We start from the raw sequence: 26,459 nt of genomic DNA, 5'->3' as shown, positions 1-26,459 counted from the left end.
ATTTATTTTGGAATAACAGCTGATGTCCAAAAAGAAAGCGCCGAGCGTTCGTTGAGAAAGGTAGGGTTTATATATTTTTGTGCTTCCATCTCTTTTGTGTGCTTCTTTTTGTGACGGTTGAGGTATCACCTAAACGGAGTTACAAGGAAAATAACAGTATATTAAATCCGTTGGAATTTGCCTTATGCTTGCTATTGCGTTTCCTTGCGTTAGTTTAAGTGGAATTTTTAATGATTTCGACCACTTGACGGACTATCGACGCGATATTAAAAGACGAGCAAAAAGTGTTGTCTGTTTGGAAATTGCCAGATTTCTTTCATTTTATTGTTACAACTCGCTGTGAGCTGTCTTCTTTTAGACCGTTTTAATTCGGGGTGGGAAAAAAGTGTCGAAGAAACGAAGACAAACATCTGCCATTCATTATGGCAGGAGAGAGAAATCGCTTAAAACTGCTGTGTGCTTTACCTAAGAACAATGGGGAGTCAGTAGCCCTGTTGAAGTTCGTAACAAGATTCTAGTGTCTTCTGTGTTACTTTTAACTTAGGGGTTTTAGAGGTGCTTCGAAACACAGCTGGTGAAATATTTGAATTACTTATAATAACAAATTGATTTGACGTAGCTGTTCTGAGCTGGAGTAGACAGTTGAACGTGTATAAACACTACTGTAACAACTCACGGTGAGACCAGGGTCGTGGTACCTGGGAGTTGCAAATTCTTTGAAGTGGGAAAGAGCTAATACATCATTCCCGATTCCTCTTAGACCTTTATCGTACATAGGCAGCTTTTCTGGGAACATAAAATTTTGTTTGACTGTAGCGTACTGATTAAGCCTTATCATTTCTGCCTTCTTTTTTGTTATCGTTGTGGCCTCTGAGGATCACGCTCACAAAACTACTAATCGGATGAATGTATATATATATACACATATATATGATGCATGTATATGTAATTATGCAATGATTTATTGGTCTATATGTCATCTATAAAGATAATGTCAGATAATAAGTTATCAGCAGATGTACATCAGCATGGAGTCTGATTGTATGTTAGGAAATAAGAGAGACTGCTGAGTATTCAGAATCACATTTCAGGTCAAGCAGATTTCAAAATTATAATTTCAAAGTTATGTGTATGTATGTGTAAGGTGTTTGAACGACCTTCTGACTTTGCTGTAAAGTAGTGTGAATTTGTTTGTGTTACGTTACATTTGACATTTGAGTGATTCCTTTGATTTTTCCATTGTGAAATCAGTAATTACTCTGTTTTTGACATTTGTGGACTTTTTTTGTTATACCATGTTAGGCTACTTGGCATGGCAAAGAGAATCCCTCCTTAAATCTTACAGTAAATTACTTGAAAATTCAACTCAGACCTTGGTTGATTTGGTTGTGTAGGGACTGATTTAATCACTGATTAACAGTTTGGAGCACAATCACTTCAGACAATGAGAACCTGGAGGTGAGGATGGCCCACAGGTTGTTAAGTGTGCATTTGAATAGTGACATTTGCATAAGTCAGTTTCTCAGATTTGTTCTGTCCTGTTGTGCTTCGGCCAGACATAGTAACGAAGCGTGAAATGCTTTTCTTTGAATAATGACTATCCAATCAGTCAGAAGTCTACAACTCCCTTGAATTCTGGGAAAACAGAGGAAAGCATTTCCGATGGAGAGGAAGCAGAAAAAGGGAGACGTGATCTAAGTGGGACAGATAGGTGGCTGCACTTTGTCCCGGACCTTTGAGTCGCTCGCTGGTTGCACTTGGTTACCTTTTTTTCTTAACTCTGCCTCACCAGCGTGTGTCATTGCAGTTACGAGCTGGATCACACAGCGCGAGGAGGTCGTCGAGTCGAGATGTCTGTCTCTACTCAGCTGGCCCTGTTGCTGTGGAAGAACTTTACTTACAGAAGGAGACAAACAGTAAGAGCAGACTCTCTCTCTCTCTCTCTCTCTCTCTCTCTCACCACAATGTGGTACCGAAGCTTTAAAGAGATATTAAGGGTATAAAGTGATGTGGTATTTGTTTAACCAGAATATGATATTATTGCATACTCATAAAGTCTTTATTATCATGTTTTACAGTCTCTCACAGTATTATTTAAATATTTGTGTTTTAGATTAGCATACCGCTGTTTTACAGTGGCATTGTCTGAGAACAAAAATGATATTTGGTTTCACCTTATGATCATTGTTGTAAATTAGAATGTGTATTTGTTACGCTGTCCACATCATTTTCGCTCATGATCTCAGCATCTCAAAACCAGTGAATATTGCTTTAAATAAACCCGATATCTGTAAATGAGATCTTATCTGAGCCTTAGAAGTAGAAAAGTCAACCTGCAAGGCTTTACTTACAGAAAGATTCCACTGCCCGCTACATGCAGAAGGAGAACGAAGACAGATCTCTAAGGCTAACTCTGTCTTAGTGTCACTGGATTACCAGTAGAGGTTAACTTATTTGCAAAACCCTTTCAGATGCAGCTCATTACATAGCCCCTGCTCCTTGTATGTGCCAGTGTTTGATAGCCACACTGTCAGTCTGACAGACTTTGCTATTTGATCAGATCGACACACCCAGAGGTGTCAAAGATGTTGTGATACTTCTTCTGCATCCTATCTGTATATTAAATTACGCCTTGTCTAAATGAATTATTATTCTTGAACAGGAGCAAACTCACTGGACAGTTCTTGGTCTGCTCTCAATGTGTCTGTTTGTTTAATATTGATGTCAGGTCGATGTCTATCATGTATTATTAATGAATGTTGTTAATAAAAGCTGACCATAGAGTCCATAATGTAACTGCTGTAGAGTGGTGAGGCAGACAGGATCCACAGCCTAGCAGACTCTGGTTGGATTGTATCTGCCTGAAAGCTCTATTAGCGAAGGACTAGCATTAATCCTCAGAGGAGGTATAAATGGCTTCCACAGTGTGCACTTCAGGATAAAAAAAAAAAGAAAAGAAAAGAAAAAAATGCTGACTGTTTTTCTGCCCTGTCTGTTTGTGTAGCTCCAGCTGCTGGTTGAAGTCGTGTGGCCTCTCTTCATCTTCTTTATCCTGATCGCTGTAAGACTGAACTACCCACCGTATGAGCAACATGAATGTAAGTCAACGCTAAATAACTAAGTTATCCACACTGTTTACAACCTACTGTACAAATGGATGTTGTGAAGATGAGTTGAACACAGAGCGCTGATGCCCACTGATACATATGATACCTACTATTTAGGAGGTGAAATCATACTCTAAATTATTACCCAGTTCCTGAAGTGAGAGTGAAATTCAAAAACAGTCTTGAGATGGCCCCTTTTCATGAGTCGGTGATAATTATTTTTTTTCTGTGGTAGTAATCGTGTTCTGTGACATGAAAATATGTCACATTGACCTTTTATCAGAGCAAACCTGTTCTGGCATTGAAATGTGAAAATGAATGAGCCATTCACTCATCAACTGTGTATCTACTCCAATAATGTGCTTTATCAGATATGTTAACAAACTGGTCAATAATTAAAGGAAATGTCAGGGAATAAAACCAGATGGAAGTGTCAGAGGATCACACCTTCTTGCCACAGGCCTTTTGGATGACTTAGTTAAATGTATTAAATGTTCACCAGAAATAAAAGTCTGCTTTTATATTACATAAACAATATTTTTGAAAATTATCATTCAAAATCACATTATCAGTGTTTCACGTCAGAAATCACAGGAACATCAATCAAGTATTCATTTTAGAAAGTTGCCATGATTACACAGTGACACTGAGATGGCCGTTCTGGGTAATAATGATTTCTAACTGAAATATCACATGGTTTTATTATGTTTGAGATTTCATGATGTCCTTATTGCCCCTGTAATCTCTCTGTCAAAGTTCTGTATAGAAGCGATATTAAGAGGTCAGCGGGAATGTGCCAGTGCTATCTGCACAACAAGCACACGTACCTTATATAATTGCTTTGCACTCTTTTAATGACACCTGCAGAATTTGCTTTTAGCATATGCCCTGCCATACCGACATATTATTGCTTTACAGGTAAATAAAAATTAAATTTAAGTGTCTGCCCCTATGCGTAACTAGACATGTCATTTTCTTTTAAGTCACGCTTATAAGAATTGACTGTCTTTCTCATAAGTATTCTATGGGCTCTTGTTGAATATGTGTGTGTTTGAGCTTAAAAGGAGGAAGTGCGTGGTGAACAGTATGGTATATCAGTTCTCCTTAGTGTTGGTTTGTGTGATGACACGGAAATAGTTTTGTTGTGAATCATGTGAGTCTGGGCATGTTGCAACTCATCAGAGACAAATGGTGAGAAGTTGAATTTGCATAGTCCCATTAAGAAGCGATTTTTGAATTTAAGAACAAACAAACATTAGAATTGGTCTAACAGACCCACAAACATCTGAATTCTGACTATTTAGATGTTAAAAAGAAGTGCTATAGACCACAAGTATAGTCAAAAATAACTTTAGGTGTGTGTTGCAACATTTCTACACTTACCATGAATTCAATACTCCAACCTTTTTCATAGTTTATCTTATCTGTGTTGTGCTAAGCTTGGACCAGTTGGCAGTCTTAAGGTTGGCTGATAGCAGACCTGTATATTTGACTCATCATACAAATAACAGTGATTGTCTTGGAAAGAGGTAGAAACTTAGGGGCAAGGGTCTTACCCAGTGCTTAGGCAATCACCCCCCCCCCCCCCAACTCCGATAAGGAGCATCCTCCACGAAACCAAACTCAGAAGCTGATGATTGCTAGCTCTTCTGAGGCCCCAAGATAACACAATCACAGGGAACACACTGGCTATCTGACTTGTCTCCGTGCAGGTGTACCAGTATTCCATATGAATATAAAAGAAATGCCATAGGTTCGTATGGCATGTTAATGTTTAGGACTCCAAGGTCTTAAAACTGATACAGTTGCTTCAGTGTCAAAATCTTCCATCTGCAGGTTTTCCCTAACTGAGTATAACTAAGGCTTTGAAACAACGTAGAAGGTTTGATTTAGAAAAACTGAGTAATGTATGGATCTATAGAGGTGAATGGAACACTGACTGATTTTTCTCTCGAACATGAGTAAATTATTTATACCCTCTATTAAATTATGTTCAGTGTTTCTTTCATATAATGGGATTTTGCTTATAGGGTTTTTTTTTTCCCCCAGGTCATTTCCCCAACAAAGCCATGCCGTCTGCAGGTACACTGCCCTGGATCCAGGGGATTGTTTGCAATGCCAACAACCCCTGTTTTCGCCACCCTACCCCCGGAGAGTCTCCTGGTGTGGTTGGCAACTTCAACGATTCAATGTGAGCCCTGTTACCGACAAAGAGAAATTCAGCAATCAAACTTTATTATGTGAATTAGATCCTTAGATTAAAAAAAAAATATTTCAAATGCGATCAACTCCGACTGTGTTACAAAGGCGCCACTAAACATGTATTTGCATTTTTACGGGAATGCTCAAATTGTATGTTCTTTTGTGCAGTGTACATTGCAGTGTAAGCATGCCATTGTTTGTAAGTTGTTTGTTTTTATTCCCTCCTTGTTTTTAGAATCTCCCGTCTGTTTTCTGATGTCAAGAAAATTCTTCTATACAGTCAAAATGATAAGAGTCTGGAACGCTTTAAGGACTTAATCCAAGCAGTCAAGACTATGCAGAACAACACCTCAGGTAAGCATTAAACTTATCCTAGGCTTTCATGGGTTTAGACTCACATATATTATACTTTCAAATCTTGTTTGAACGGCACTATGCCCTGACAGGGCTACATAATCAATTTTTCAGCTCTCCAAAGATGTACTCTCCAAAGAGACATCAGTCTTTTTCACTCAGGGGGTTGTTGCAAGTGAAAATTTTCCACTGACAGAGAGCTGGTGGGTGGTTTAAGGTATCTTTTAGGCTTGTTGTGACAGGCCAATAGGTGGGCTTTGGAACTGACACAAGAATCAGGAGGAAACTTTTAACACACCTCATTCTTCCTGGCCTTGCACCTCATTCTGCCCCCCCACCCCCCCCCCCCCCCCCCCCCCCCCCCCCTTGAGTGGTGTACTTGCTCAGCAATCTGAATGTTCCCGTTATGTGTGAGAAGACAGCTCTTCCTGTCTGCTTTCATTTCCTCATACTCTAAGCAGTTTTAAATCACATTAAACAGCCTAATGGAAGCAAAGGGAGCTTAGCCCTGAGACGATGACATCATCTGCACTCAGTTGTTTTCTATTTTCCCATGTTATTATGTTCTTCAGTGGGGGGGTTGTGTGATTTTTGTCACTGAACAACGTGTTCAGCCTGATGCTATCTCAAGAAACGGTTTTAATTCTCAGTATCCTCTCAATATGTGTTGCGGCCGCAATTCTGTTTATTGATTGTTGAGATGCTCGTATGTTGGTAGATGCTACAGTTCAGACCCTTGTGTTGAGTTCATTCTGTAGAGAGCGACCTAAAAGAAGTTTAATGTCCTTCAGTGACTGATAAAGTCTTTCTCTCACAAGATATTCTATCTCTGATAGCATCAGCTTATCCACATTACTCCTTCATACTTTATAACTCACAGTGCAGTCAACTGTTTCAGCACGCACACACGGGACCAAAAATGATGTTTGATAAGTTCTAAGATGTTGTACATTTTTTTTTACAGTCAATTCAGACACTGGCCGTTTTGGGCCGTGACAGAGAAAATGCAGGCTTTGTTTTTACAAGAGATCTGTAGGAAACGTGCTGTCACAATCATATTTGTAAAATTGCGTGTTTGAAATGGCTTTCAAGGTATTGTTGGGGTTCTTCAGGTTTCCTCTTGCTGGGATCAAATCCTTTTTTGTCTTTTTTTTTTTTTTTTTGGCCTTCCAAACGAATGGCTGAACACTTGAAAGTGTTTGGGTCAGTGAGTGCGTGATGGTGGCTATAGTTGTTAGCTAGTCTTCCGTTTGGACTTGCCCACACCCAGACTCCAGCCATGGAAAAGGATAGTGAAGTATACAAAAGAGTTTAGCAAAGATTCATGAGGGCTTTTCGTTTTTACAGACAGTGCCCTTTCATTTGTACAGACATGTTGTTAACATTGGCTTGGGAGCTGGATTTTGTCTTTTTGTGAAACAAACATCCACGTTATGTTTCATTCATCATTGTCTCACGTGTTACCCTGTGTTTGGTTAGTACATTTCACAAGAGTGTGATTCTGGATGTATAATACTGTTACATCCACCCACATAGTATGTGGATATGTTTTTGGTTATTTTTTTATAGCTATGTCACAAAACATTTTGCTTTTATGTTTACATTTACATCAATTCATTTAGCAATCGCTTTTATCCACAACAACTTCCAAGAGAGGCAGAAAACAAACCAAGCATGTAGCCATTAAGGACCTGTCTGTGGTATTAAGTACCACCTCTATGTTCAGTATTAGACCAGACACAAGAGCAAGAAAAGTTGAAGTAAGTAACTGGGTCTCTATATAAACCCATGATCTGAAGCTATCGTGTTCTCTCTGACATAAATTATCACAAAAATAAGTGCTAAGTAGTGCCTGTTTAAGTAAAGTTGCTAAGTAAACTAACTAACTTAAATGAGTATGAAGAAGACCCAAACATTTACTTAGACCTGTAGCTGTCCTTCCACATTCTACATAGGTAAATACTGTAGTCCCTGTAAGCTGAAACTGAATGGTTGGAATGATTTTATGATATTGCTGTTGCATTTGCCCATTCTTACTGCACAGTGTCTCATTCTGACCAAAATCCTTGTGATAGCGACCTCAAACTTTGCGGAGACATTGCGACCCTGGGAGACGACGTGTTTGCCATTGTTCCCAGAAACCTCATCTGACTTCTTCCCCCACATACTTTTTTCTTTCCTTTTTTTTTTTTTTTTTTCAAAGGAGCGATAATCAGGGTAGGGGTTTAATGGCTCTGGAATCTACCACCTCCTGGAGTTCTGTCCCCTCCCCATCAGGATGGGGGGTTGGGTACACTTCCATCTTTTGTTTCTCTCATGGTTAAGAGAAAGGGGGACACGGGATAGTTGGGAGACAGTGGGACTATGTGGGGTGACATTTTTAGCAGCTGCGTAGTTGTGAGGTGTAAGTTCCAACACTTTTCACTGCCTGGTATCCTCAGGTTGCACGTGTTCTATATTGCCTTGAAGGTGTTTTCAGGTAGACAGCATAAAAGAGTCAACAAGGTTATAAAGAGCTGAGGCTAACCAACACCAGATAACTGTGGTTCCGACAGTGGAGAGACTCGAACATTATCAGCCGCCATGGATGATTTCTTCATATCCGTCAAGACATGTTATTTAACTACGTGCACAGTTAGGACCTCTCCCTGATTTTGTTTAAATCATTTTTTTGTAGAATCGTTTGATGTTTTAATCTTTCAGATTTAAAGGAACACAGAATGTTTGGTCGTTATGTCTCATGTTCCTGAATGTTCAAATACAGCAACAAATACAGTCCAGGGTTAGCTGGTATAGTCAGCCAAAAGGACAACCTTTGTCTGCCTCCACTCCCATGCTAACCACATGACAGTGCCTGCTTAAACACGCATTTGAACTTCAGAAGATAAATGAAACTAAATCCAAGCACAGGGCAGTTTGCAGTTCACATTGTGAATGGTTGTGCACCTGAATGAGTATGCCTTTGGTATTTTGCAAGTGAGCACATGCACTACTTCACAAAAGTGTAAAAGTGGAATGCAAATTTGAAGAAATTAAGGGAAAGGGGATAGATTATCCGGAATTAATCTTTAAATTGTACGGTGGAGAATGAAGATCTGGTCGTATTGCAGAAAACTGAGCACTCAGGCTATTATGAAGCTGTGGTTATTTAAGAAAAAAAAAAGCATCTCATGGCTGTCTCCTAAATCTGTTCATTTGTCTTCCTCAGGTTTCAGGCTTAAAGACTTCCTCAAAGACAATGAGACTTTGTCCACATTCCTGCTATCAAATGCGTCCTTCTCAGATCACGCAGTTCACGAAATTGTGGAGGCCAAAGTGAACTTAGAAAAGGTACCCATTTAAATAACCATTTAATTGCCACAATAATCTGTGTGAAAATGCTTGAGTTTGACTACTGACTCTTTAAAATAACCTTGTGCCCACTTAATTTACAACGCTGATTTGCGAATGATGTCTCAAGCTCAGCCTATATTGCACATGGGCTACGTATATAGGACAAGGCTTGTTGTTTTTCTAGGTCAAATCTGATAGAATGTAGTGCAGTTAACGAAGGACTTGCATCCACACTGACCCTCTTACGTTACACTATGTAGGACAAATCTCCACATACCTCTGCTATTGTGTGTGAAACAGATGTTATTAACACGACATGTCGTTTGGACAATTACAACAGAATATGCAGTTTAGCCAAGTGCGGAACAGAACACTTTCACACTTCCATGCCTTAAGGCTATGAGTTGAGACAACGTCCTCTGTGGGGTCCTCCTTTACACTCTTTCTCTCTCTCTCTCTCTCTCTCTCTGTCTCTCTCGCTCTCTCTCTCACTCTCTCTCTCTCTCTCTCTCTCTCTCTCTGTTTTTGTTTCTGTCTCTCTGTCTGTCTGTCAGTCTGTCTGCCTGTCTCCCTCTCCCTGTGTGTGTGTATGTCTGTCACATGTATGTCAGACATCCAGTGTTTGTGGACACATGTGTCAACTGTTTGTGTTCTGTTTTCTTATCACTTTGTCCCTGGTTTTCTAGGTACTGATCAAAGGCTTTGGTGTCCACCTGAGGGACATGTGCAATACTTCCACTCTGGAGGAGTTTGTGGCCATTTCAGATAGGGAGGTGGCATGGCTTGCCCAAGATATCATCTGCAAGTCCCCCAACCACTGGCTGAATCAAGCTGAGAAACATTTCATGTCTAACCTTGATTTCTTGAAGCCCATAAGGGTAAGTTGTTTTGATCACAAATGTGAAAGTATTGTTATGCTTTTCTGAGGTCTTTTAGATTTGTTATTTTCAAGGATTTCAGAAATCACTAAATTCAAAGTGTAGGACCTGATGTAACTCAAGACAGCAAAGCATAATTCTGATTAAAAAATCTTAACTTACTAACTGATGTTTAAGTCATTCACAATGTGTTTCTGTGAGGTGATGACCCTGTTGACGATTGTTGGTGTGTGAAAGATAGCCCCCCCGCCCAAAAAGTTAATGAACACATCAAGAAATGGGGGATTATCACACCACGTGTCCTATTCTGTCCTAGCACAAACATTTCTGACTACTGTTGTTTTTGAACATAATCAGGTGATTTAATCATTGACATGCACTCTGCTATGAAATAAACAAATATCAGCAGCGGAAAAAAAACCTCCAGAGAGATAAAGAAAGAGGAGAAGAAGCCCAGTGTAGGTGGAGGCTTGTTTGTGCTTGTCCAGACACACCTAGTTTAACATGTAGCCTGAAGTCATGTTTTAGAAAAGGGTCCAGTCATAGCAGCTTCAACTTAAGCTTGCGTGGGTTTATTAAAGACGCAGTGAAATGTCACGTTCTCTCATACAGCATGACCGGGCCAGTTTATCAGTGACTCAGTAATAATTGAATGGTATGGATCACTTAATCAAACAGTGTTTTCATCAAATGTGTGTAATTAAATGAGGAGAAGCATTTTCTCTTGGGAGCTGAGGCCTGTTGATTTGACAGTGAACGTACTCGGAATAGAACAAATACATAGTATAATATTAGTGGCTTTGTTTTTTTCCGTAGTGTCATTTAAGGTACTGAGCCAGAGTCAGATATCTTGACATTGTATTCGATGAACTAAATTGATTTTACAGTTCTGCAATTGAAATATTACAGTAAAACAAACAACCCCCCCCAAAACTTTAAAGCACTAGGTTAGAGTAATCTTGTTACCTGATTTTTTTTTTTTTTTTTCAAATTACAGCCTGAGATCTCATCAGCACGAACTTTGATCATCTTTTTCCGATTGTTTTGTCCACTCCATAATCACCAAACATAGTCCTCACCGAAGTGTATTCACTTTTCACCTTTACAACCTGATCATTTTAGACTGGAAAAGAACAGATAACACAAAGCCAGTTGTGGTATTGCATGTATGTTGTTTGCTAATGTGAATAGCAAATTCAAAATGGTCATTTAAGACCTAATTTAAGAATTTAATTATAGAATTGGAGATCGTTTTCATGTTTGGGCCTTTTCTTCGTACCTTCTCGTGTTTGTAACTGCCCTTTCTGCTTTCCTCGTAGCTGGACTTAAGATCAAACCCTAATGATGTGCGTCATGTTGCAAAGGCTACGGACAACCTTTTGGAGAGCCTTGGGTCTTTGGCGGTGGAGGTAAGGTTCATTTTCCCCTTCTTACACTGTTTAAGAGAATCTGTCTCTAAAATTGGACGTCATATACAAAGGTTATGATAAAACTACCTGTAAACATGGTCGGAGCTCTTGATTTTGTGTAGAACGTGACCGATTGTTTATACATAGACGAGATAATTGTTTGAAAACCCAGATGTCACCCTCCTTTAGGACATAGGAAACTGAAGTTTAAAACTGAACTTCAGTTACTTTAGCCGCAGTGAAAATATGTTGTTTGGCTGAGGCCCACACTAAAAACATGTCAGATGTATGGGATAAAACGCCAGTGGGGGCTTTTCCTGTCATTGCTTGGGGCCCCACCAGCATTTTCCATAGACATTTCTAAATTGTTCTCTTTTTATCCTCTTCCTCTTTTGTACTTTGAAATTTCAGTCTGCTGTACATAACCTCCATGAACCCTTCAGAACTGATTTTTGCTGTCTGCAGGCTAATGTTTTTTTAACAAACAACCCCCCCCCCCCCCCCCTCCATGTCATGTCAGTCATATTGGGCCCTATGTGTACCAAAGTGCATTAGATAACCTAATATTACCCTATCAGTATGAGTCCCACTTCAGTGACGACAACAACTGTGTTGCGTCTGCCTCAGCAGTAAAGGTGTCACATGGCGTGCCTGTGTGTGATGAGTCCTCATGCTGTGGGTTTTTTGTGGTGCTGTTGACTGCCAGCTGAGCTGTAGCTGTAAGGACAATAAGGGACACGTTTGTTTCAGCTCAGCTGGGGAGATTTACAGCTATGCACAGCTGAACAAGCAAAGGAGAGAGAAAGGTTTCTGGAGAACCGCAGCCAGCATGTACTCAAATGTACTTAAGGGAATTCGTTTTACACCGGTGGGCGAGAGGACATAACTGCCTGTCTAAAAAAAAAAAAGCCTTTCATTTATGGAGAAAGAAACCAAATCGGCAATACAGCCGCTAAACATTCAGAACTCTGAACTCTCTTCTGTACAGTTCTTTAGCTGTAAACCCTGGAGTAGGATTTAACTGTGAACTTTAATAATCCCTCTTCAGCGTGAGATTGCTGCCCCTTTTGCCCCGCGTTCCGTTTAGGAAACCTCAAAGAAACCTGTGAGCTGACACCAGTATAAGGTCCAAAGACTTGAGATATTATTGGCCAGCCAAGCATATTTGTTTCTTGATTTTTTTTTTTTCTCTCTCTCTCTGTGTTAAAGTTGAGAACGTCTGTTCTAGACACAGGACAATACAGCAGCTGTTTCCCCTACCTCTCTTTTCTCATCGCTCTCTCTCTTTCCCTCCTTCTCTTTTTCGTTCTGTCGCTGTCCCGCACGCCCTCCTTTTCCATAATGCTGTTGCACAAAAATTAGAAACATGTGACAGGGCCGCTTGCTGATGTGGCTGACTGACTCAATTCCGTGTGAAGGGAGAGGGCTAGTGCTTTTTAACCCTCACTGACAGAGAGGCTTTTGCAAGCCTCCCGTTCTGTGCCGCACGTCCAACCTTTTGTCATCGGTTTGTTCTGTCCTGGCATAGCCCTTTCCTCCCATGCCAGTTGTTTTCCTGTCGCCCCGACTGTTGTCTGTCTGTACGTGATTCTGTGAGGAAAACAGGGTACGAGGAAAGAGCAGGCATTTTAAGCACGTGTCAACTTTCTGGGAACTGTCAGCGTGCACGTGTTTATTTTGTTTCATTTACATTTTATGCAGCAGGAAACTCTGATCTTATGCGTATTGGTGAGATTTACGTAACGAAACAGGCTTTTCAAGCCTCTGTTTAATAGGCTGAAGTAATTTGATATTGTCTGATCTTGTGGCAGTCACTCCCTCATCACAGCAGCGCTTCATTGTAGAGACACTTTTCTCCTACTTGTCGAGACACTGTCTTACATTGAAATTGCTAGTATCCACTGTGGGTTACATGGGGTACATTTTAGTTTCACATACCCAGAATGCTCCTCTTTATCAGTAGCAAATGAACCTGGTTCAGAGAATAAGCTGTGCACTGGTTTCCAGTAAAGGTAACTTGTTCCCCATTGTTTATTTCCAGCTGGCCAGCATGAGGAGCTGGATTGACCTACGGAATGAGATCATTTTTCTGACACAAAACGCAACTGGATCCCCTAGCCAGATGTACCAGGCTGTATCTCGCATTGTGTGTGGCCACCCCGAAGGTGGCGGTCTCAAGATCAAATCCCTCAACTGGTATGAGGACAGCAATTACAAGGCTCTGTTTGGCAACCACAACACCAGTGATGAGGAGCCTGTTTCTGTTTATGACAACACCTCCAGTAAGGCCTCCTTATCAAAACCTACCATGTTATTACAACCTTTTATCCATCCACTGTCATTTAAAGTCTTACGCAGCATATGAATAATTTATTTACTGGGTATATAAATAGAATAGGTGTACCTTTGAGTTCTTCCCACGTGTGGAAATTTTGCTTTCACTCATGGTTCATATTATGTACTGCTAAACATAAACAACATCTTTATTAGCTTTGGATCTTCTGTAAAGTCACTCTTAACTCTGCTGTTCTAGCCCCTTACTGTAACAATCTGATGAAGAACATGGAGACCAGCCCAATTTCTAGAATGATCTGGAGGGCTCTGAAACCTCTGCTTATGGGGAAGATCCTGTATACTCCTCATACTCCAGCCACACAAAAGATTATCCAAGAGGTGAGAGAACAACACTCTGACGACACTCAACACTCTAATCATGGAGAATATAATGATTATGATTGAGTGTTAGGGATTTAAGAGTTCAGCCAAACTAAACTTTGTTTTCTAGGTCTATTTCTTTGTTGAAAGAGGGTTTACTTGTTCACTGAATGAACAAACAAAGGCTCTTGTCTCACTGTCCATTCTGTCTCAGGTGAACAGGACATTTCAGGAACTAGGCGTCCTCAGAGACCTGGGAGGTATGTGGGAGGAATCACGGCCAAAGATCTGGAATTTTATGGAGAACAGTGAAGAGATGGATCTACTGCGGGTATGTCTGCCCATTCCTCTTATTGCAGCAAGCACAGCTTAAGTTCGAATTCTTTGTTCCACCTGTATACACACTGATTCATCACATTCGGTCAGTTAGTGTGTTGTTGCGGTTATCTTTTGTATTTAGATTTAAATTGTTCTTCTCCTTCTCTTATTTGCAGACTTTACTCAAGAACAATATCACTGCTGGTTTCTTCAATGCTCAGCTGACAGGCACACAGTGGAACGTAGAGGATGTGTCCAGCTTTCTGTCCAAACACTCTGAAGACATACGTCCACCTGGAACAGCATTCACTTGGAGGGATGTCTTCAACGAGACTGACCAAGCTATTATGAGCATTTCTCGATTTATGGAGGTCAGCGACAGTTTGTATCTCTGCCAGCATCTCAAACACACACATAACTTTACAAGTGAACATCACAGCATAGTCACACAGTTCTCTGCATGTTCCTGCTGACATCCAGTTTCCTCTTTTGGTCCGTTGGGTTGCGTTTTTGACTTTTCGAGAGTGGGCTAAATCTGTGTGTCATATATGACTGTGAGTTATTGTTCCTGTAAGTGTTTTGCTCATACCACTGTCCAGTGGTGTGCAAGGATGACGTGATCCTAAGAAGAAGTGAAACTAAAACAGGAAGATAAAACAGACCCCTAACTCAGTTTAAAGTAAGAGATTTTACACGACTGCTCCTGGTCGTCAGAGACTAGACACAGACTGCCATTTTACACAGAGCCTGGAAAGAGTCTGTTCATTTATAAGTCAGATTTTTAATGTATCCAAAAGAAATAGCATTTTCATAGGAGTTCCAATAAACTTTTTCTTGTGTTAATGCTACAGTCAATTGTCTTTGGGTCTTACATGGAAAAAAAGAAGATGTAGGGGCCCGAGAAAGAAAACAAATAGGCGTCTTCTCTAATTTACACATCCTGTCTGGACTCAAATAAGCCAACAGCATGTGCTCTATCTTTCAAATGATATTTTAATCCCATAAAGACAACTTACTTCAAATCACCCAACGTGTTTACAAATTAGTCTGTTTACAAATTAGTTGACTGGAAGTTTATAGCTGACAATTAAGTCCTGACCTGGACCAGTGAAGGAGAGTTTCACTGTCTGTCTGTCTCTACAGTGTGTGAACCTGGATAAGCTGGAGCCTGTGAGCTCTGAGGAAAAGCTAGTGAACGACTCTATGGCACTGCTAGATAACAGGAAGTTCTGGGCAGGCATTGTGTTTCCTGACATCGACGCCAATAGCTCTGAACTGCCCCCTCATGTCAACTACAAGATCCGCATGGACATTGACAATGTAGAGCGCACCAACAAGATCAAAGATGGGTATGTCATTGCTCCTTTTGTTTCTGTAAGTTCCATGTCTCTGGTGAGGTGCTAATGAGGTGACTTTTCTTTGTTTTAGCTATTGGGACCCTGGTCCCAGAGCCGATCCCTTCGAGGACATGCGTTATATCTGGGGTGGTTTCTCTTACCTTCAAGATGTTATTGAGCACAGCATCATCAGAGCAATAACAGGAACAAAGGAGAAGACTGGTGTCTACATTCAGCAAATGCCTTACCCCTGCTACGTGGATGACATGTGAGTTAAAAACTTTTTTTTACTCATCTGTTCATTTTTCCTTTCTTACTGTAGAAAGAGTTTATTACCAGATTGGCTGCTCACCTGTTGTAGAGGTAAAATGAAAGTATTCTTTCATAAACATTTGTCCCCACACAAATAACCTTTTGACCCCATTCCCTCTCTGTAGTTTCCTGCGTGTGATGAGTCGGTCCATGCCCCTTTTCATGACCCTGGCCTGGATGTACTCTGTGGCCATTATCATTAAGAGCGTTGTCTACGAGAAGGAGGCCCGCCTTAAAGAAACCATGAGGATCATGGGACTGGACAATGGCATCTTGTGGTTCAGCTGGTTCATCAGTAGCCTGATTCCTCTGCTCATGAGTGCTGGTCTCCTGGTACTACTGCTGAAGGTATTCTACAGACCTCGAAGCTGCGTTGCATCATCGCCGCTTTAACTGCACTGTCTCCACTATTCATTAAAAAGATATTGTACTGTACTGATATAAAATCATCACTTGTGGTATAAAAATGATAATAAAATGGAAATCCTGAATCCTAACCTGTATTCTAATTAATTATTAAATTACTCGGTTGTTTTTTTTGTTGTTTACTGTGGAGTTACAACTGAGGTCACAATTTATTGAATGATAATTTATTTGGTGTCGGACATTAGTAATATGAAAAATAATGATTGCGTGTTGTGTTGTTTTTCCTTTCTGCAGATGGGGAACCTCCTTCCTCACAGTGACCCTGGAGTGGTGTTTCTCTTTTTGAGTTCCTTTGCAGTGGTAACCATCATGCAGTGTTTCCTTATCAGCACAGCATTCGCTCGTGCCAACCTGGCAGCCGCATGCGGCGGAATAATCTACTTCACCCTCTACCTGCCCTATGTACTGTGTGTGGCCTGGGAGGATTATGTGGGGTTTGGTGCCAAAGTCATTGCTGTGAGTTTACAACCTCTGTGACAAACAGTAAAAGTTATCAGACGTGTGGATGTTTACTGATACTGTGAATTTTGTAATTATGATGTCATCTTAATTATGTAAGAGCACTACAATGTTTACAAAGTAAAATTATAGTGGTACTTGCTCTACCTGAAAATGTTTACAAAGATATGAAACTCGTTTGGTCCTGATCCTCTCTCTTTTTTTTTTCTCTTCAGAGCCTACTGTCACCTGTGGCATTTGGGTTTGGTTGTGAGTACTTCGCCCTCTTTGAAGAGCAGGGAGTAGGCATTCAATGGGACAACCTCTTCTCCAGCCCCGTGGAAGCAGACGACTATAGCCTAACCACCTGCCTCGTCCTAATGTACTTTGATTCTTTCCTTTATGGGGTAATGACATGGTACATTGAGGCAGTGTTTCCAGGTCAATATGGCATCCCTAGACCTTGGTACTTCCCTTTCACCAAGTCCTACTGGTTTGGGGAGGGAAACCAACGCAACACTGCTATCACAGCGGGCAAGAAGGCCAACGCAGGAGGTGAGACCAGCTTTCCATTATCTTTTTTTTTAATTTATTTAATCCAGCGTGGTGAAGCATAACACCAAATTGGTATTAGTAGCACTTAACTGTGTATTTTACTAAGTGATTCATAAAATGAAAGTTAAATGGCTCAGATGTGTTAGTCACTTTGCTTTGGAACTCACTGTTCTGCGTTTGTATGTGAAGCTGTGTGCATGGAGGAGGAGCCAAATCACTTGAAGACTGGTGTCTACATTGAGAATCTGGTGAAGGTGTATCGCCATGGCAAAAAGCTTGCTGTGGATGGACTAACGCTGGGTTTCTATGAAGGACAAATCACCTCTTTCCTTGGTCACAATGGAGCAGGAAAAACCACTACCATGTAAGGACAGAAATCTGGACAGCTTTGCCATTTGCTAACAATACAGTCAGATAATACATATTGAAAAGCAACTTAAATGACCCTTGGTGACTCATCTTTAACAACCATTTCAGGTCGATCCTGACAGGGCTTTTCCCTCCAACCTCTGGCACCGCGTACATTATGGGAAAGGATATCCGGTCTGAACTCAGCGCTATCAGACAGAATTTAGGAGTATGTCCCCAACACAATGTCCTCTTCAGCATGTGAGTGCTCTCATCTGCTACTCCTCTGATCCACATGGGAAAAAAATAAATAAACTGGAATTCACCAGTAATGAAGCGTGTATAATACATATCATAGTCTGACCTGCTTGTGCTTTGTTTTTCGTTCCAGGCTGACGGTTGAAGAGCACATCTGGTTCTATGCCCGTCTAAAAGGCTTATCTGAGGAGGAGGTGAAGGCAGAGATGGAACAGATTTTGTGCGATACCGGCCTGCCTCACAAACGCAAATCCAGGACCAGCCAGCTCTCTGGTGAGGAATGTTAAGACACAAAGAAGAGTTCAGTGACTACATGTTTGGCCTTGTCCTTTCACTGGAGTACTTAACTCATATTTTGTCATTCTTTAAGGTGGTATGCAGAGGAAACTTTCAGTGGCCCTCGCCTTTGTTGGCGGATCCAAAGTTGTCATCCTGGATGAGCCCACTGCCGGTGTGGATCCTTACGCTCGGAGAGGCATCTGGGACCTTCTGCTGAAATACCGAGCAGGTAATCATTATCTTAGCCCATATATATCCTGATTATCTGAGCAGATATGTTTTATGAGACTGAATTACGTGTCACGTGTCTGTTGTAAGTAAGGAACAACAGGTAACGTTATCGCGTTTTCCCCCGTAGGCCGTACCATCATCCTCTCCACCCACCACATGGATGAAGCAGACATCCTGGGCGACCGCATTGCCATCATCTCCCATGGCAAGCTGTGTTGCGTGGGCTCCTCCCTCTTCCTGAAGACCCAGCTCGGTACAGGTTACTACCTCACGTTGGTCAAGAAGGATCCAGAGTCCTCCCTCAGCTCCTGCAGGAACTCTAGCAGCACTGTCTCTGAAGTTAAGAAGGTAAAGGTAAGGTCTAAAACCACATTTGTTGTTGTTTTTTTTGGGGGGGTTTTTCTAATTCGGAATGGGTGCAGATATCGACTGTGCTCTGAGCCATTTTGACTGACTGCTTAATTTTGATTGGATGAGAGTGAGTAATTGAGTGTAAAAGAATGTTTATTTGTCTTTGTTTACAGGATGACGATGCATCGGAGAGTAGTTCTGATGCTGGGCTGGGCAGTGATCATGAGAGTGAGGCTGCTACTGCTATTGGTAAGTCTACTTCTGACAAAGTGTTGACTAGTTGACAGAAGAAAAAACTTTTTTTTTTAATTATTGCCAAAAATCTTATTGTAAAAAATTTTTTGTCATGAAGTATGTTCCCAATCCCACTCAGCTACTTCCTCTGCAGATGTGTCGCTTATCTCCAGTGTAATATTAAAACACGTCCCTAATGCACGATTGGCGGAGGACCTGGGCCATGAGATCACCTATGTTTTACCCTACGAGTCAGCTAAGGATGGAGCCTTTGTTGAGCTATTCCACGACATGGATGACCGCCTGTCGGATCTAGGCATTTCCAGCTACGGAGTTTCAGACACAACCCTTGAGGAGGTATGGCACAACTGTCGCCCCTTGGTGATTAACAGCCATGTGACAGCCACAAGGTGGCACTGCAGTAGTTGGCACTTTATGTTAACAGAAGGTATGAACTATGTTTTTGTCTTTGTAGATATTCCTGAAAGTGGCAGAAGACAGTGGAGTTGACACTGAGATAATCTCAGGTAAGGCTTTTATTTCCTACAGCTGAGAAAAATGGTAAAAAAAACAAACAAACAAAATAAAACAAATAATAAGCCAGAAAACCTGATGAACAGGTTTCATGATTGTTATGCTGTTTGTATAGATGGTACCCTCCCAGTGAGGAGACACAGACGACATGCCTTTGGAGCAGATCATCAGAGCTGTCTCAAACCCCAGACAGAGGATGACAATGGTGACAATGACTCTGATGCTGACCCTGGTAAGTCCTCCATATGAGCATGAGTCGACCAATACAACCAGTGATTTAAAGTGCAAAGTCAGTCTGATCCTGTCTCTAATTACCATTCAATGTTTTCCTCCTTCAGAGTCCAGAGAAACAGATTATTTGAGTGGTGTTGACGGCAAAGGCTCGTACCAGGTTAAAGGATGGTCCCTGAAGAGACAGCAGTTTGTGGCCTTGCTGTGGAAGAGACTTCTGTATGCTCGACGATCAAGGAAAGGATTCTTTGCGCAGGTATAAGTTCAGGATCACGATGTTGAAAGATGTAAAGATTTTGTGCCTTTGTGTGCAGAGTAGTGATGTAATCTCCCTTCTCCCTTCCAGATTGTTCTACCTGCTGTTTTTGTGTGCATTGCGTTGGTCTTCAGCCTCATTGTACCTCCCTTTGGAAAGTACCCTAGTCTGGCTTTGCATCCATGGATGTATGAAGAGCAGTTTACATTTGTCAGGTATTTATTGCACAGTTCTGTCAATCCTGATCAATATAGTAATGTTGCCAGCTTTATCCTGGAATACTATAGAAGATGACAGAAGTGTTACTGGAGAAGTTAGAAGATAGCATAAGATCTACAAATGAAAATGAGAATTAACATTGTTTATGGTTCTAATAGCAATGATGCCCCTGAAGATGCCAGTACACAGAAGTTACTGGGAGCTCTAATGGATGGTCCTGGATTTGGTACACGTTGTATGGAAGGAGAACCAATACCGTAAGTAAACTCCACCAGTCTCCCATTATCCAAAGAAAAAGTAATGCGATATAAAGTTTGTGAATGCCACACGTGAGTTTACTTCATCTAAGTCATATCCTGCGATCTGTCTTTGTCTGTTTAATGACAGTGATGCTCCTTGTACAATGGGTGATGAGGACTGGACTATACCAGAGGTCCCAGAAAGTGTGGTGGAAATCTTTACTACAGGAAACTGGACCATGGAAGATCCCTCCCCTGCCTGCCAGTGCAGCTGTGATGGCAAGAAGAAGATGCTCCCAGAATGCCCTGCTGGTGCAGGAGGCCTTCCACCTCCACAGATAAAGATCAGTGCAACAGACACTCTGCAAAACCTAACTGGAAGAAATATTTCAGACTACCTGGTTAAGACCTATGCTCAGATTATCGGGAAGAGGTATGAAGCCAAAGTACATTTGTTTTAAATTTGGACACACAAATACGTACTCTTCTGCATTCATTTCAAATGATTTCTTGAACCCTCTATTTCAACAGCTTGAAGAACAAGATATGGGTAAACGAATTCAGGTATGGTTCAGATCTTTTATCTCTTTAGCAATATGTCATCAATATTGAGATCCAGCTAACTGCCCTGTGCTGCTTTTCATTGAACTGTTAGCAATTTTGTTTTGGTTTTGTTTCGTACAGATATGGAGGTTTCTCTCTGGGAGCTAGGAGCACTCAAGTACTTCCACCAGCTGAGGAGATTGATGACGCTATCCATCGGGTGAGGGAGATCTTCAATCTGGACAAGGTAAGTAGCGGATTTTTACCCTTCTCCAAGATCTGGATGTAACTTTAAGCACTGTACTTAATGAATTTCTTATCTCCTCCTTCACCAGAATACAGGAACAGCTGCTGACCGGTTTTTAAAGAGCCTGTCAGCTTTCATCAATGGACTGGACACAAAGAATAATGTCAAGGTGGGTCTGAAGGTTTTTTTTTTCAGCTCCAATTTTTGTTCTAAACAATAAGGTTACTGGAGGGAAAAAAAAAATTAAGTCTATTTTCGGTCAGTATATCACATGAGTGAGTCTTTGTACCATTATTCTTATCCTCTATGCCATCTTTCCCTCTCTCTCCCAGATCTGGTTCAACAACAAAGGCTGGCACAGTATTGGAGCCTTCCTCAATGTCATGAATAATGGCATACTGCGTGCCAATCTGCCCCCTGAGAAAGATCCTAGCAAGTTTGGCATTACTGCCCACAACCACCCTCTGAATCTGACCAAGGAGCAGCTTTCTCAGGTGGCATTGTAAGTATCATGAGTCAGAACGTTAGTGATTCTTTTGAATTTGTTTGTTTGTGCCAACATCTTATGAATTTTAACTTTTTGTTTTCTGTCAGAGTAACAACTTCAGTGGATGTGCTAGTGTCCATCTGCGTGATCTTCGCCATGTCCTTCGTGCCAGCCAGTTTTGTGGTCTTCCTCATCCAGGAACGAGTGAACAAAGCCAAGCACATGCAGTTTATCAGTGGAGTGCAGCCCTTTCTCTACTGGGTGGCCAACTTTATCTGGGATATGGTGAGTATCACACCGGTGCGAACATACACCGGCTTAACTGATACCCGAGTCTTAAATTCAGTGCTGCTCCTGTGTTTGCGTTCTAATGCATTCTGGATGTCCTTGTGTTTGTCACAGTGTAATTATGTAGTACCTGCAACTCTGGTCATCCTCATCTTCGTCTGCTTCCAACAAAAAGCTTACGTCTCCTCCACCAATCTGCCAGCCTTGGCCCTTCTGCTTCTATTGTATGGGTGAGTGTAATTGACCAGCTGTCCGTTGATTCAGAGGGTGTTTTCTAGTACGAGCGGTACTGTGTCACCACCATTTGTTCCGCATGGATGTTTTGCTGATGTTACTGTGTCTCCTTCTTCAGATGGTCCATCACCCCCTTGATGTACCCAGCTTCGTTCTTTTTCACGATCCCCAGCACAGCGTATGTTGTTCTCACCAGTGTGAACATCCTCATCGGGATTAATGGCAGTATTTCTACCTTTGTCATGGAACTCTTTGGTAATCATGTAAGTGTCCCTATCCTTAACTTATGATGCCTTAGGTGGTTCAGTTAGAGAAACCAAACTCATTCTTACCCTCATCTTCCTCCTCTTTAGGAAATTGGTGGCATCAATGACATTTTGAAAAACGTCCTCCTGATCTTCCCTCATTTCTGTCTGGGAAGAGGCCTCATCGACATGGTAAAGAACCAGGCCATGGCCGATGCCCTGGAGCGATTTGGTGAGACCATTCGTCCCTTTACTCTTGATATATAGTATAACACTTCGGTTTCTATGAGGTAATGATATATAAAATACAGAAAGTGCAGTGTACCCTCCCTCTAAATATTCTTCGCCTCCTTTCACAGGTGAGAACCGCCTCCGTTCTCCCCTAGAGTGGGACATGGTTGGCAAGAACCTCTTTGCCATGGCTCTGGAAGGAGTAGTCTTCTTCATCATCACTGTCCTCATCCAGTATAGGTTCTTCTTCAAGCCCAGGTACGTTTAAGATGAGAAAAACACAGAAAAGTTGGAAGGGTCTTTCATTAAAATGTCTCAGGCAAACAAACGATAAAAGAAAGAGCATGAATGAGTGACTAATCCTCGCTGCTTTTCAGACCTCTGAGTGCCAAGCTGAGTCCTGTTGGGGAAGAGGATGAAGACGTTGCACGAGAGAGGCAGAGAATTATGAGTGGAGCAGGCCAAGGGGACATCCTGGAACTCCGCCAACTCACTAAGGTCAGAATAGAACCTCAGTGTACAATCAGAGAACCCTAAAGTCTTACATCTTTACCATCTGATCTGTCCAGTCTTATTGAAAAAAATTTGTAAGTTGATGGCCCCCTCAGACCCATCCTGTACTGTGGCTGTGTTTTTACAGGTTTATAAGAGGAAACAGAAACCAGCCGTGGACCGTTTGTGTGTAGGAATTCCTCCAGGAGAGGTAAGCTACGGATTTACTTCCCACTGACCTTCTCCAAATGCATAACTGCTCTGGTCGACCTTTAAGTGACCACTCTCTTTCTCTTCCTCCTGCTACAGTGCTTTGGCCTGCTGGGTGTGAATGGAGCTGGAAAAACTAGCACATTTAAAATGCTGACTGGAGACTCTGTTGTCACTAGTGGAGAGGCTTTCCTAGCCGGGAAGAGGTGAGACTTTTCAACATGTTTACACTTTTCTCAGGCTAATCCCACTCTACCTCAGCGATGAAACTCCCACAGATGGCAGATTTATTTTTGCGTTAATCATCCTATTCAGGTATGACTGACATTTAACTTTCTTTGACCGACAGCATTCTGAGAGAAATTGATGAGGTGCATCAGAACATGGGTTACTGCCCGCAGTTTGATGCAATTAACGACCTGCTGACAGGACGCGAACACCTCGAATTCTACGCCATACTGCGAGGTGTTCCTGAGAAAGAAGTTTGTGACGTGAGTAGACCAAAGACTTAAAGACTACAGCAACATAAAACTTGTTTGTTTTTTTCTCCATAAAAAAGGCCTGTTTGTCTAAAACCACAAGGGTCTTTTTTTTTTTTTAAAGATGTTTTTGGAGTTTTAGAGAGGATTTAAGTTTGGATAGATGTTGCTCAACATATGCTGTACCCTGAATGACCTGATGCGTCCGTTTCAGGTTGCAGAGTGGGGCATCCGCAAGCTGGGTCTGGTGAAGTATGTGGACAAGAAAGCGGGGAGCTACAGCGGGGGAAACATGCGCAAACTGTCCACGGCTATGGCCCTGATAGGAGGCCCACCAGTGGTCTTTTTGGTATGTGTACATGCACTCAAAACACACACAAACACTTGTATGCACAAACACATATTAAAATAAGCATATGCTATTGTTACACAACTGGATCAAACCGTTGTGTCACAGGAGGTGAATGCTGGCTGTGTACCGCTCGTCAACAAAACAACATGGGTCCTGCATCATATGACCAGTGTTTGATAGGGCTCCCAGCCAGGATTCCAGCACTGATTGTATAAGGGGAGTTAGATTTAAACACCTCCCCCCCCGCTGGCTGCCTCCAGCCCTTTGGATGGAATTAGGCAGAACTCTGTGCTCTTTGTTTCTAGGGTTTTCTCTATGAGGCCCTGGTGGAGGGAACTGTGTTTAGCTCAAAATGAGGTTGCATTTAAGCCCGTGCACTAAACGGAGAGTGTTAGGGCAGAGAATTGGTTCACCTCCAAACAGAACATGAAAAAGCACTGGAAGGGAAAATGCCTTTTTTCCTTGTGATGTTTGTTTTCTCGTTATGTTTCTTGCTGAACCTCTGGGCTAACTTGAGTCTTGCTGTCTTGCTGGTGACAGGACGAACCAACCACTGGCATGGACCCCAAAGCACGGCGAGCCCTGTGGAACTGCATCCTCAGTATCATCAAAGAGGGTCGCTCCGTGGTGCTCACCTCACACAGGTAAGACAGCTGAAACGTCATGGCCTCGCTGCTAAAGCATACATAATTAAAACTATATTTCTGACCCGTCTTACAGACCAGCGCTACAAAAGCATTTGGTGCCTGGATATTTTAGGGCATGCTAAAAGCTCTAATATTACTTTCTCTCTGACGTAATCCATTGGCATTGCCCATGTTAATGCTATTGAACGATTTTATAAAGACAAGTTTACTGTTTCCCATATGATCCATAGGTAATATAATACAGTCGCACTGTCTGTTAGCCTAATGTATCTCCAGAGGGCAGAAATTGACCGTAAGTCCCATGTTAACCTGCTGCTTTGTGCTCTGTGTCCACAGCATGGAGGAATGTGAAGCTTTATGCACCAGAATGGCCATTATGGTCAATGGCAGATTCCGCTGCCTAGGCAGCGTTCAGCACCTAAAGAACAGGTGAGGCCAAAAATCAAAGCTTATGTCACAGTCTCCGCTGATAATACTCAAGGATTGAAAGAGTTATATAACAATAACTCCACAGTAATTAGTTGTTATGTTGCACAGGTTTTGAGTTATTCATTCTGGTAACGCTGGCAGAGAGTTTTGATCCAAGCAGATGAAATAGAGGTTTTCCAGATTCACTGTGATGGTCTTTGATCTTGTGCAATTGTCCTCACTTACATCATCTCACTCTCTCTTGCCCTTTCTCACAGGTTTGGGGATGGTTACACGATCATCCTTAGGGTTGCGGGCCCAGACCCTGACCTGCAGCCAGTGATGAAGTTCATAGAGAGCGAGCTGCCAGGCAGCACGCTGAAGGAGAAACACAGGAACATGCTTCAGTACCAGCTGCCCTCATCCCTTACATCACTGGCCCGGATCTTCAGCATCCTTGCTAAAAACAAAGACACGCTTCGGATAGAGGACTATTCAGTGTCTCAGACTACACTGGACCAGGTAACAATTCAGTGCAATTATTTAGAAGTAAAACCTGCAGTGTGTGTGTGTATTAGCTGTGCAGAGTTTTCACGCAGTGCTCCGTAGCCTATTTCAAAGAAACTTGATATTTGACATGAAAACATGTATAGGTAAACTTGACATGTTCAGTTGTATATTTATGATCTCGTAAAGAGCCTGGATCAAGAGATGGGTCAAATTCAGTTTTTTTCCCCTGGCCAAATGTATTAACTGCTCTGCATCTTGTTCTCTCCTACAGGTGTTTGTTAATTTTGCCAAGGACCAAAGTGACGACCACTTGGAACAGTCCAAAGATGTTTCATTGCGGCGTAAGGAGGCAGTAGTGAATATGGCATTACTTAGTGCTCATTCTGAGAGAGACACTGAAGAGAAGTGTAAGGACAGTTATGTGTGACCTAGTGCCTTTCTCCAAAGTCGAAACTGGAGCCAATGGAAGTTTGTATTCCATTTTATCCTTTTTTTTTTCTCTTTTCACTGCTGTCTACTGTTTGTCTCATCAGAGACAAGTGTGCCCTGAGAGGCATGCTTGGGAGTAGACACATGGCTGAA

General features: G+C 41.8%; 1 protein-coding gene across 2 annotated transcripts; it reads left to right on the top strand.

Annotated features, from left to right (window-relative positions):
- The first annotated feature begins 1,850 nt into the window (after positions 1 to 1,850).
- Positions 1,851 to 26,314, top strand: abca1b (ATP-binding cassette, sub-family A (ABC1), member 1B). 2 transcript variants are annotated; one of them, XM_030792627.1, is made up of 47 exons: positions 1,851 to 1,916; positions 3,005 to 3,098; positions 5,157 to 5,298; positions 5,545 to 5,663; positions 8,872 to 8,993; positions 9,683 to 9,874; positions 11,194 to 11,283; positions 13,325 to 13,565; positions 13,817 to 13,956; positions 14,153 to 14,269; positions 14,433 to 14,627; positions 15,400 to 15,605; positions 15,685 to 15,861; positions 16,031 to 16,253; positions 16,566 to 16,787; positions 17,006 to 17,324; positions 17,514 to 17,688; positions 17,802 to 17,933; positions 18,064 to 18,203; positions 18,301 to 18,438; positions 18,568 to 18,788; positions 18,965 to 19,040; positions 19,180 to 19,382; positions 19,501 to 19,552; positions 19,675 to 19,791; positions 19,898 to 20,046; positions 20,137 to 20,261; positions 20,424 to 20,522; positions 20,653 to 20,937; positions 21,036 to 21,068; positions 21,189 to 21,294; positions 21,383 to 21,463; positions 21,627 to 21,796; positions 21,889 to 22,066; positions 22,184 to 22,299; positions 22,422 to 22,566; positions 22,657 to 22,780; positions 22,908 to 23,037; positions 23,157 to 23,277; positions 23,420 to 23,482; positions 23,581 to 23,687; positions 23,831 to 23,972; positions 24,175 to 24,309; positions 24,853 to 24,956; positions 25,296 to 25,388; positions 25,646 to 25,889; positions 26,149 to 26,314. In XM_030792627.1, the coding sequence occupies exons 1-47, from the start codon at positions 1,851 to 1,853 to the stop codon at positions 26,302 to 26,304; spliced, it is 6,825 nt and encodes a 2,274-aa protein (XP_030648487.1). In that variant the 3' UTR covers positions 26,305 to 26,314. The 2 variants fall into 2 exon arrangements, with proteins under 2 accessions (XP_030648487.1, XP_030648495.1); XM_030792635.1 differs by having other exon boundaries at positions 21,189 to 21,301; positions 21,396 to 21,463.
- Positions 26,315 to 26,459: the final 145 nt, after the last annotated feature.

This window comes from Chanos chanos, chromosome 2 (assembly GCF_902362185.1).
Source record: "Chanos chanos chromosome 2, fChaCha1.1, whole genome shotgun sequence".
Taxonomy (NCBI): Eukaryota; Metazoa; Chordata; class Actinopteri; order Gonorynchiformes; family Chanidae; genus Chanos; species Chanos chanos.
This window is presented reverse-complemented; position numbering and strand designations above follow the sequence as displayed.

What these genes read in the sequence shown, in the direction of transcription:
- abca1b (XM_030792627.1), top strand. Translation starts at nt 1,851, where the DNA reads ATGTCTGTCTCTACTCAGCTGGCCCTGTTGCTGTGGAAGAACTTTACT. An exon ending in ACACAAAGAATAATGTCAAG is followed by an intron (nt 21,464 to 21,626) that starts GTGGGTCTGAAG and finishes TCTCTCTCCCAG; the next exon opens with ATCTGGTTCAACAACAAAGG. An exon ending in GTTCAGCACCTAAAGAACAG is followed by an intron (nt 25,389 to 25,645) that starts GTGAGGCCAAAA and finishes CCTTTCTCACAG; the next exon opens with GTTTGGGGATGGTTACACGA.